Here is a 12,200-nt window from a genome sequence, read left to right as displayed (position 1 = left end):
AGTGTACAGCAAAGTGAGTCATTTATACATATGTTTTTTCAGATTATTTTCCAAGATGATGAATATATTTCTTTATTCTGTTCAGTAAATCCTTGTTGCTTATCTCTTTTATGTATAATAGTATATGTCTGTTAAACCCATGCTCCTAATTTATCCCTACCCTCTTTCCCCTTTGGAATGATATATTTATCATTTAACGGTATTAATGACTATGAGATTCATGTGCATAATTATTGAATATTAATATGTTGTTTTTTCACAACTTTCCTCATTTATATAATGTAGTAATTGCTTCAAATGTTTTTTCTACTTCAAGAATAAAAATAAATATTTTAACATCAACATTATGAGCCTGCTTGTTAAAATCATACTTCCATCTTCTATTTTCATACACAACAGGAATTGGCAGCAATGAAACAGATTATCATTAATATGCATAGTAAGCGTTCTGAGGACAACTTGCTTTTTACTAAAATGGAATCCAAAACTGTGACAGGAAATCAGAAATCAAAGACTTTGAATGTGCCTAGAGAACATGAAGACAATATATTTATACCCAAACCAACACTCTTTGTAAGTACAATAAAAATTAACTTAGAATGTTAGTGTCTCTTATTTTTACTAAATATATTTTACTTAAATTTCTTTCCTCTCATAGTGGTTTCAAACTAACTTTAAAAGGTCTGTATTTATCCTTTTTCTGAATGTATATGTTACCTATCTTAACAGTTGATAGTTGGGGTTTATATTTCTAGTTAACATATCAGACTTGCCTAGGAATTAGCATTACTCTAGCACTGTCCTCCAGTCTCCAGGGACGACTTATAAATGAATCAGAAAGACAGTCTTGATTTGACTGGTTTACAGCACATATCTCTCAGTTTTCAGTAGGATGTAGCTGAGGTCATACCTCGTTTGAAAATTTTTCTCTTGTATATAAAAGAAAGTTTACTGTAGAAAAAAAAGAAAAATACAGATAAGCATAAAGAAGTTTGTTTGTTTGTTGTTGTTTTGGCCGTGCCATGTGGCTTGCAGGATCTTAGTCCCAGCCCAGGGATTGCACCCTGGGCCCTCGGCAGTGAAAATGCCAACCAGAATTGCCTGTTTTTGTCATTTTAAATTTGCATAAGAATAAAAGGGATGCAAAATATCACCCACCCCCTCTTATTTGTAAAATAATATATTTTGCTTTGAGTTTTCTTATAAAGTATAAAACCAATCGTATTAAACTGAAAAACTGAAATGCATTATTAGGTAAAAATGTATGTGCCCGGAAATTAGTCGAAGAACAAGAAATTAGAAAAATTTGGATTAAAATAGAAAATAAATTAGGAAATATTGAAAATGATGTTTTAACAAGTAATAAGAATCCAAAGGCAACAAAATCGAAATAGGAGTAACCTCATTAAATAGTTCACTTTACTTCAACATGGTTTCCCCTCCATACCTTAATTTCTCAGAAGAAACATTTCTACCATCTGAACATAGAGACTCAAAACCAGAAAGATTTTCTGTACGATAGTCTGATTCAGTGAGTCCCCAGAATCTTAATTTTTTTTTAACTCCCTAGATGATTATAATAATCAGTCAAGTATGGGAACTTCTGATCTAAGCTATTTCATTATACATTCAGAACATGCTACTCAGGATCAATGGGATGTGAGAGCTTGCTTGGTGACTACATAGTTCAACCTCCTTTTTTAAAAAAAATGACAGAGTTACAGTCTAAATGAAATAAGGGATAATTATCATAAGGATCCTTGTAGCAATACAGGCTGAGCTAACAGGATGGAGAACACAGGAAATCGAGATTGACCAGCCTGGGTACAAGGCAGCTCTATGGATTTCCACAGCTGAGTGCATGGATCTTTTCCTCTAGTGGTACTTCAGCTTCCCTTTGTTTCTCTCCTGGTGTCTGCTTACTCATGTTTTCCAGTTCCTCATCAACTTGCTGACAGCCCCTTGTCTTGAGACGTATTTCTATGCATCCTTTCCCTAATCTCCTCTCTTATAACCTAGTTCTTCCTGTATTTTCCAAAAGCAAGTTTAATTGGCCCAGCTTCTCCTTGTTGGCAGATACCCCTTGTGGCAAGACTAGTTAAGGTTATTAGCCAGCCTACTGAATGGCTGCCCTTACCTGTGACCAGGGGGTCACAGGGTACCAAAGAAAGTTGCCTAGGGCTATTTATTCAGAAGGGCCATGGCTAGGCAAGTTTCCCTCAGAAAGTCTGCTAAGATTGTGACAGACAGTGTGATGTGTCTATTATTATATTATAATCTACAAGAAGAGAGCAGACTGAATACATAGATGCTAATGGAAAACGTAGGATTGGTGGAAAACCGCAAGATACAGCCACATACTTAAAGCCTATCACACTCCCTGATCTGCTTTTCTGACCCTTCTCTGTTCCAAGCAATGAACTATTCCTTCTGACCCTGACCTCCTACATTTCTGACTTTAGCTTGGTAACCTGATTCTGATATTCTGAAATCCTGTCACCAGTACATAAGTAACAGATTTCTCCAGTATCTCGAGATAAGGTTCTGCAATGAAAAGAAAATGAAGAAGGTTTGAAATATGAAGTATTAATTGGGTAGTTTTATTTCCTTCTTTATGCTTACCTGTATTTTCTTTTATTTTTTCTATAATAAACTATCTTTTGTATACAAGAGAAAATTTTTCAAAAAAGGTATGGTCTCAGCTACATCCTAATGAAAACTCAGATATCGTGCTGTAAACCAGTCAAATCAAGACTGTGTGCTAATACTGCAGAATTAGGAATGGGAACCGACTAGGTCACCTGGGGCAAGTCATTTAAATGCCCTGAACTGGGTCTTATCTATAAAATTAGGAGGGAGATTACATGAAATGAGGGCTGGACTTCTTTTATACTAACATCCATGATTCTCTTAAGGCATCCTAATTTTTATGGTTATTATTTTCAGTATTTTCAATTTTCCATAATAGTGCTTTTCTTACGTTTTTCTCTCATTTTGTCAATAAGGAATTTATGGTGCAAATATTTGAAAATAAGATCTAATCATTACATAATCTTATGGTTTTATAGCTAAAATGGAAACATTTCTAATTTACTTCCAGATCCTTTGGCTGATATTACCTGCTGTTGGTATTTTTCCCTGATATTCAATTCAATGATAGAGAGATGGATCGATGGATGTGTGTTTATATGTGCACTGAAAATATGAGGAAGACACACAAAGCCCCTGTTAAATGGGCAGTGGGGTGAACGTAGAGCTGTGTTACAGAGGAGGAAGGGGAGAAATAAAAGCTTGAGACATTTTTCTTTACATATTTGTATAATCATGTGAACGTTTTGCAGTGCTCATGTGATATTTACATAAGAAAACCCCGAAAGGTGTATTTTATAGAAAAGCTCTGACTGTTGAAATCACAGATGTGGGAGAATTGTTTTTCAGGCATTCGATGCACCAACAAAGACTAAATTGAACCACGGAATGTAAGTGCTTTGAGGATAGAAGCTGTGTTCCCATTGCCTTACATAGCACATGATCAAAGCAGGTACTCAATAAATATCTGGTAACACAGCATTAAAAAAAAACAACAACAACAGTTATTTGCCTCCCCAGTTTAGTTATCTTCTTAGCCGTTAAAACTCTAAACTGTGTGGGGAACTTTAGTGTTGAACTAAATAAACTCCAGGGAGAGTGAAAGCAGCAACTTCCAAGACCATGGTCTTGGAAGGAAATACAAACTACTTTAAAGGAAATATAAACTGCTATGGAAATTCGAAGAAAGAAGAGATAATGTGATGTTGATGGACTCCAGGAAAAGAAAGTATTTGAGGTTGACCTTGAAGAATGTCTAGGATTTGACAAGGACAATAAGGGTTAAAGAGTGAGAAATTCCAAGGGCAGAGAGTATAATATTCACAAAACATTTTCTAATTTGTGTTCCTTTTCATTATTCAAAACTAGGATGTTTAATAATCTAGACTTTATTCCTCTCTTACTACATTCTTATGCCTGACTTCAGTCATTTCACCACTTAACCCTTTTCCTTAGGAGAAAAGGAAAATACAGTGGATAGGATATACCTAGAGTAGTCAAATTCAAAGAGGCGGGAATTAGAATGGTGGTTACCAGGGACCAGGGGGAATGAGGAGTTATTGTCTAATGTGTGCAGAGTTTCAGTTATACAAGATGAAAAGACTTCTGTGGATGGATGGTGGTGATGGTAGCACAGCAATGTGAACATACCCCATGCCACTGAACTGTACACTTAGAAATGGTTAAGATGGTAAATTTTATGTTATGTGTACTTTACCAAAAAAATTTTTAAATTTAAATTGATAGGTTATAAAAAGCAGTGTTTCTCATTATTCATAAAGAAAAGTTTATAACTTCATTAAAATGGAATTTAGCAGTTATTTGTAATATACTTAATATAATGAATACAACTCAGTGGATGTCTTAAGACACAGGGTGCCGCCCTGGGATAGCATTACCACAGAGCATGTCCTAACTCTGTGCCACCCCACATTTTTCACATTATAACACACATAGAAAAGTATAACATTTGTATGGCACACCGGGGTAAATGAACTTTGCTGGTAGATTGAAGGGGCTCCAGCCATGTCTAGGAGCTGAGGGAAGCAATTGCTCTTCATACCTCTAATGCTTTGTCACATTTGTTTTGAAGCTCTGGTCTCACTTTCTCTTTTCTTCTTCTTTTTTTTTTTTTTTTGAATATTTATTTATTTATTTGGCTGCATCGGGTCTTAGTTGTGACACGCGGGCTCTTCGTTGCAACGCCCGGGCTTCTCTCTAGTTGTGGCGCGCGGGCTCCAGAGCACGCAGGTTTAGTTGCCCCACGGCATGTGGAATCTTAGTTCCCCGACCGGGGATCAAACCCACATCCCCTACATTGGAAGGCAGATTCTTAACCACTGGACCACCAAGGAAGTCCCTGGTCAGGACTTCATGTTGAATTCTAGATTCATGTTGAATTCTAGATTCATGTTGAATCTAGATTTATCTGACCAGAACATGCTCAGACCTCAAGATAGCTAGCTATGTACATTTACATTTTTAAAAATAATTTTTCAATTTTGAGTCTCAGGAATACTAATTGCAGCCTCTTCCCGGTGTAATATAGCTCTAAGCTAAATTAGAAATAAGGAATTTTTTTGTGAGCGTGGAAGTAGAGCCGTGAGGGCTGAATGATCTGGGGCAGTTTCTCTTTTTGTCACTTTGTTGGTAGGAAAGCTGGGTCAGCTCTCTTAGACACATTTTAGTTGGGCCCTGCCTCTGAGGAATCATAAATATTTATTTCCTCAATTCCTAGCTTATATCGTTTTTCTTTAAAAAACAAGTAATTATATCTACTAGACATAGTATTTCTTTTCTTTAGAGAAGTGGCGCTGGTTGAACACTAATAGATTCTTAATTTCTAGCTCTTTTTCTAGATTCCAGGAATAATCCACCAGGCTTATTATGTCTGCATTTATCAGTCAGCATTCTTTCTCAATATGTTATAATCCCCAAGTTATAGATTAATGTTTTAGTTGCCTGCTTATGGATGACACAAAAGTACCCATCTTATCAGTTATTTATCTCCCAAATCACACTGGAACAGTAAATTACTTCTGGTTGCTTTACAGTTAATCCTGTCATTTGTTTTTATCACAGCCCTCTGAGCTCTTTCCTACATCTGGAATACAATTTACTTCAGGGCCTGTTAACACCACTAATTTGTGCTGTTTCTTTATACAATTACAAATAAAATTAATCTAAACCAGCACATAAAAATTAAAGCAATGTTCCCAATATAAACGCTCACTTTTAAGTAATTTGTATGTCTAACATCATGTCATATATATGTGTGTGTGTGTGTGTGTGTGTGTGTGTGTGTGTGTGATGAAAAATATATTATGAAAAGGGTTTCATACCATGGAACCTATGAAAGTCTTAAATTCAAAAAAAAAAAAAACAGAAGTGTGAGATAGTCAGAAAATAGGGCCCTCTTCAGTTAAAATATTAACTCTGTTAATAACTGCATAGACATGGGACTTCCTTGTTGGTCCAGTGGTTAAGACTCCACGCTCCCAATACAGTGGGCATGGGTTCGACCCCCTGGTCGGGGAGCTAAGATCCCACATGCCATACAGCGTGGCCAAAAAAAAACTGAATAGGCACAACAAAATTTGTTACCCAAAGCACCATCTTATGGGTAGAAAGGGTAAATAACTTTAAGATAGTAACATAAAAGAAACACTACTGTTTAAATAGGTAAAGAAGTGGAATTACCAAAATAAAAAGCAGTTAACTGTTAATCTGAATTTTTGTGCCCACTTTATTTAACAGCCATCCATCAGGAGATGGCAAATTTTTCCTTAAAGGGCAAGACAGTAAATATTCTAGGCTTTATGAGGCACATACCATCTTAATGCATATTCTGTTTGGTTTTACCTTTCTTTAAAAATGTTAAATCCATTCTTAGCAGGCAATCCATACAAAAACAGACCATGGATTATAGTTTGCCATTCTGTGCCCTATCTTAATGCTAGTTGCTCAGTACTAATCAGGAGTTGGTAAAGGCTTAGAAACTTCCAGTGGCTGGAACTTTGGGCCGTCACTAATGGATAGTACCTTACTGACAAAATATCTAGAAATGAAGAATGTATGTCTCACGAGAATCAGAAATCAACTTTCCAGAATCATTATTATCTCCATGAAATTTGTTTGAATTTTGGTAGTGTTTAGACATAGATACTGATGTCGATGAGAAGTTGACCTATTCTATCCTAATGTTCTTGCAGGTAACCTGAGTTTCAGACCGTAATGTGACTGAGAACAGAACTTTACCAATAGAAAGATTGAACATATCTTGAATTCATACAACAGAATATGCTATTTTCATATCTTATTGCTTATTTTCTTTTCCACTCAGTAGTTGCAGTGTTACTTAGAATCGTAAATACTGCCCACTATGCTTATAAAGGGCAGTGTTACCTGATTAGTTGGAGCCATAGTATTACATTACTGTAGTGGCATTTTCTTTCACATTACATAGGGGCAACTCTAGAATATAGACTCTCATGAGGCTTTATGTCCAGATTTAAATTGAACTGAGAGGCATCTGTAATAGTAAACCCAAACAACATTCATTCATTCATTTAAAAAGTTTATTGGGGGGCTTCCCTGGTGGCACAGTGGTTGAGAGTCTGCCTGCCGATGCAGGGGACGCGGGTTCGTGCCCCGGTCTGGGAAGATCCCACATGCCGCGGAGCGGCTGGGCCCATGAGCCATGGCCGCTGAGCCTGCGCGTCTGGAGCCTGTGCTCCGCAACGGGAGAGGCCACAGCAGTGAGAGGCCCGCGTAAGTTTATTGGGAGTTCCCTGGCAGTCCAGTGGTTAGGACTCGGCACTTTCACTGTGGTGTGCTAGGTTCAATCCCTAGTTGGGAAACTAAGATCCTGCAAGCCGCATGGCATGGCCACCAAAAAAAAAAAAAAAACGAAATGTTTATTGAGCACCTCCTTTGTGCCAAGCACTGTTAGAGGCAATAAAGGTATAAAACTTCCTGCCTCCATGAAACTTACATTCTTTTTTGGAGATTAGACTGTAAAGCAACAAACAAACCAAAAAATAAATTGTAGAGAAAGTGAAAAAATGACAAATGCTATGGAGAAAAAATAAAACAGGGCAGTCGGTGGGTGGAGAATAGGGAGGGATGGCCTCTCTGCGAAGACGGCACTTAAATAAAGGCCCGAAAGAAGTAAAACCAAATGCTCAAGGTTTTTGAGCAGCTGAATTTTGCTAGATCTCATCATTATCTTAAAACTAAGGAAATTTTAAATGGCAGTATACCCAGGTAAAAATAGATTCCGATGGAAACTTGCTTTGCTATTAAATATGTAGGAAATGAGGTCCTACCACTCTCTTTGTTTTTTCTATTTTAGAGTGTAAAATATCTAATAAAATATGTAACTTTCTTTAACAGCGAAGTCCAGGTAGCTCACATTGGAAACAATACACTTTTTCAGTATTGCTGCATTTTTTCAAAACATTTTTTAAAAAGCTCTTGGTATTTTTGTTTGTTTTTTATTGTGATAAAAAACATATACAGTTTACCATTTTACCCATTTTTAAGTGTACAGTTTAGTAGTATTAAGTATATTCATATTGTTGTGAGACAGGTCTTCAGAACTTTTTCATCTTGCAAACTGGAACTCTGTATCCATCGAGCAATGCCTCCCTTCTTCCCCACCCCCACCTCTGTAGCCCCTGGCAACCCACCACTCTACTTTGAATTGCTATGAAATTGACTGTTTTGTATACCTCATAGGTGGCAGCATACCATACTTGTCTTTTTGTGACTGGCTTATTTCACTTAGCATAACATCCTCAAGGTTCTTCCACACTATATCTCAAAGCATTTTGCAGTACCTCTTATGGAATTATCTTTTGAGTCTGTGGCACATTCTTTTGAAGCTATTCATTTATTCAAGCCTTATTCCATGCCCAGGGCCCCTGCCCTAGAGTGCCTCAGAGTCTGATCATGGAAACATGTGTCATGTGTCATATATGACATGTGTGACATGTGTCATATAACATGTGTGATAAATACCAAATAGGAAGCAAGTAAAAAATACTGTGAGGGTCACGTTTGTATTTTCAGACCTGGACAGCAACAGTGAAAGATGAACTAGAGGAATGGAAAGAAAGAGCCAACAGACTTTGATATCAATTCAGACAGAAATTAAGAAGGTAGCAAAGGTGGTGGTGGAGGAGAAAGACGAGGCAGATGGAGGGATAAATTGGAGGGAGTGAGAAACACCTCTATAGGAGAAACAAGGAGGTAGAAACCAACAGGCGATAATGAACATTTTAGGCTTAGTAACTATGCAAAGTTATAAACACTCCTAGGTCTCAAGGGGCAAGGAGAGGAATGAGAGCCTTCGTAGGAAACTTTGGTCTTCCATAGAAGAATTTACTACTACCAAACTATGGCCAGGCAAAGAAGGAGCTGAAGAATAGATATCCCAACTTCTTTCTCCTCTGACCCACAAGCCCACTTTGCAGCTCATTAACTGAACCTAATCAGAAACCATAAGCCACCACTGACAGCATCCTGAGGCACAGCAGGTCTGAGGGCACCCAGAATATCCATCACCGTTATTTTTTATTCTCCTCATGTTATGTGTGAAGTAACTGGTCATCAACTTGCCCGAGTTTACAAATAAATGGCTGGAGCCTGTTTTATTCCAGAGCCTGTACTTTAACCCATTATTCTGTACTGTGCTCCAGCTACAAAAAAAAAAAAAAAATCAACAAAAGAAGCATGTCATTGAGCACCTACTGCATGCCAGATACTTTTCCTGTGTGCAGAAAATACAACATGAAACAAATGCTATAACTTAAGGATTAGAGTCAGTGTCTAGGAATTACGTTCCACTGCTAGTTCAGTGACTTAAGTAGATTGTTCTGGCTCTCAGATAAAAGCCTGAAGATAAGCTTTTCAGGGCTAGTATGTGGCCCTTTGAAGTCATCAAGGACCTAGGTTTCTTCTGCCTTACTCTTCAAACCATCCTTGGTGTGTGGCCTCTGTCCTCAGAATCACAATATAGCTGCTGTAGCCTAAGCCATCACATCTGCATTCCAAGCAGGAAGCAAGAGGAAATGGGGGGAAATACCATCTCCTATTCTAAAGGCATTTTTCTATAAGTTCTACCCAACATCTTCTATTTGTATTCCATTGGTCAGAATTTAGTCACTCGTCCACACCTAGCAGCAAGGGAGGCTGATAAATGTAGTTTTTCACTGGATGAGCCCATTACTCTCATAATGACATCAGAGTTCTGTTATTGAAAGGGGAAAAATAGAGGTAATCTAGGCAACCACCAGGCTCTGTCATAGGGTCTTACTCATTTTTATAGCCGTACAACCTAACACAAAGACCTGATACATAGTAGGTGTTCAATAAATTACTATAAAACTAATCTCAACTACAAGTAATTTAGTTCATGTAGTAGAGTGTCAAGAGATAGGGTTAGAGAAGTAGGCCTGGACCAGATCCTACAGGGCCCTATCTTCTAAATTAAATGTAGCTTGGACATGACAATGATAGTGAAGCTCCCGCCAAATAACCTAGGAATAAGGAATATACATTAGACCTATGGGACAAGCTGTGAAACTAATTTTAAATGGCTATGACCAAAAAACTGAAAAGTCAATTTATGAAGTGGGAAAGCAGTTAATCCCCAGGACAGAGGTACACTCGACTGTGGCAAAGCTACTTCATTAATACATCTGAAGAAAGAAGTTACTGGGAGGAGGGGATGGAGGGCGGATGGTCTGTAATGGACCAGACACAGATTGAAGTAGTCAGGAAGGACAGTCTACCATTAAAATGCTTGTACTGTCCTTTATGAGTCTTAAGATTCCCTTCTAATATCAAAAGTTTTATTTACCTTCTACTATACATACATAGTAGTAAAAGAACTTTTAGTATCAGTTGATTGAGAAAATGCAGATATACAAATTCTGTGCCTTTTGCTTGATCTGTAGAAGTTGCTTTCATATTTTTTTGTCCACGAGCCACAGTTAAGAAAACCAGTTTACATTATGACCTAGTGAAGATCACAGTTTCTCAAAATGGAACTTACCCCTCCCCTGGCAGATCAGCTAGCATTCTGTTTTGTACTCTGGTTTCTTTTGGATTTGGTTAGGCCCTGTCACCTTTGAATTCTCTTGGAAGATAGCACCTGGCTTTTCCCTATGATTTCCTTATTTTACCCTGGAAGCTTCTTTCACCTTTAATACTAATAACTTTGGACTTTCTATTAAAGAAAAACTACTAAAGTGTTTTAATGCAGATTTGCATTTTAGAAAGATAAGCTTGGAGGGATTGTGGGTTATGAACATAATAGAAGAAAAAGCCAAATCAGAATTAGGAAATTCTTGCGGGAGTGAAGCCCAGAAATGATGAGGGCCCAAGGTAAGCCTTTTGGGGTCAAGATAGAGGCAGAATAAGGAGTTTAAAAGATATTTCTACAAATGTTAGGGACTGTTTAGAATGAACGTAGCAAGTGGAAAAAAAAAAAGGAGAAATCTAAGATGAAGAGGAATCAATCATTTCTGGTTTAGATGACTGAACAAAATATGGTACCATTCACCAAGACAGACAATATGGCGATTGGGGGAGTTCATTTTGACATACTGAATTTTACTTGCCTTTAGGCATCATGTAAAAGTATTTGTAGCTCAAGTTAGAGCTATGGTTATACAGATGGGGCTGGAGGAAGGAGGTGGAGGGTCTACTGGTGTATTTGGTGGTAATTGAAGCTGCCCAAGGGCATGGCTAAGGGCAAGAGGAGCTGACCATTGATGTCACTTCTGACATTTTGTGCATCAGCTATGGCATATGAAAAAGATAAAATTGTCATAACTTATCTTACTTATCTATATGCCAATGTATATGTATTTAGGAATGTGGTTCTTCATAGTTTTAAGGAGATATAAGTGGGAAAGGAGTAATTGCATGTTTGATTTATTATATTATATAAAATAAGATGTTTTGATTGGCATCAGTATCTTATATAGGGAGTTCTAAGTGCTTTATCACAGACCACCTTCCCTGCTCTTTTGTTACTACTCTGTATAGCCAGGCTCTTTTACATTGAAATGATTGAGCAGTAAACCCAAGAAGTACTCTGATAAATACTTAGCAATGCAGAATACCCAAAGCACAATGATTTGGATCTAGAAATTCTTTACTAAATATCTATTGAGTGAATGAGTATCTGTATGTAGATAGATAAGACAACTAAAAAGAAGCTGTGCCCTTGATTTTTTTATAATTTTATTTGAAAATAGAATCAATTCATAAAATATTCGCCTCTGTAGAATACATTAAATATCGGATTTAAGCCAGAAAACACAGCTGTGTATTAAATATCGGATTTAAGCCAGAAAACACAGCTGTGTATTTATTTTATTTAATACCAGGTGGGAGATTATTTCTGACAAAAGACAAAATCTTTGCCCTTAAGTCTCTTTCTGAATTACAAAAAGCAATTATTTACTATAATTTTACATAAAAATCCCCAATGTATATAGGTACTTAGTTCTTTGAATTGTTTCTCTTCTCCTCCTTATAAGCATTTTACTTAATTTTCTTTTCTTCTTCTTCTTTTTTTTTTTTTCCTTTTTTTTACA

At 37.0% G+C, this 12,200-nt stretch overlaps 1 protein-coding gene across 6 annotated transcripts in view; it reads left to right on the top strand.

Annotated features, from left to right (window-relative positions):
* PIBF1 (progesterone immunomodulatory binding factor 1) overlaps positions 1 to 12,200 on the top strand; it is a 226,777-nt gene that overhangs the window by 200,082 nt on the left and 14,495 nt on the right. For 5 of the 6 annotated variants that reach the window (XM_022577055.3, XM_089899451.1, XM_089899452.1 and 2 more), the window contains one exon: positions 400 to 573. In XM_022577055.3, coding sequence (XP_022432763.1) covers positions 400 to 573 — 174 coding nt within the window. Of the gene's footprint in view, positions 1 to 399; positions 574 to 3,100; positions 12,191 to 12,200 lie in introns of those variants that run through there. The other variant, XM_022577054.3, reaches the window with a different exon arrangement.

The sequence above is a fragment of the Delphinapterus leucas genome, chromosome 18, assembly GCF_059928025.1.
Source record: "Delphinapterus leucas isolate spDelLeu-1000000601 "Yukka" chromosome 18, BTC_Dleu_Yukka2, whole genome shotgun sequence".
Taxonomy (NCBI): Eukaryota; Metazoa; Chordata; class Mammalia; order Artiodactyla; family Monodontidae; genus Delphinapterus; species Delphinapterus leucas.
Note: the sequence above shows the minus strand (reverse complement) of the source record. Positions and strands in the feature narration are given on the sequence as shown.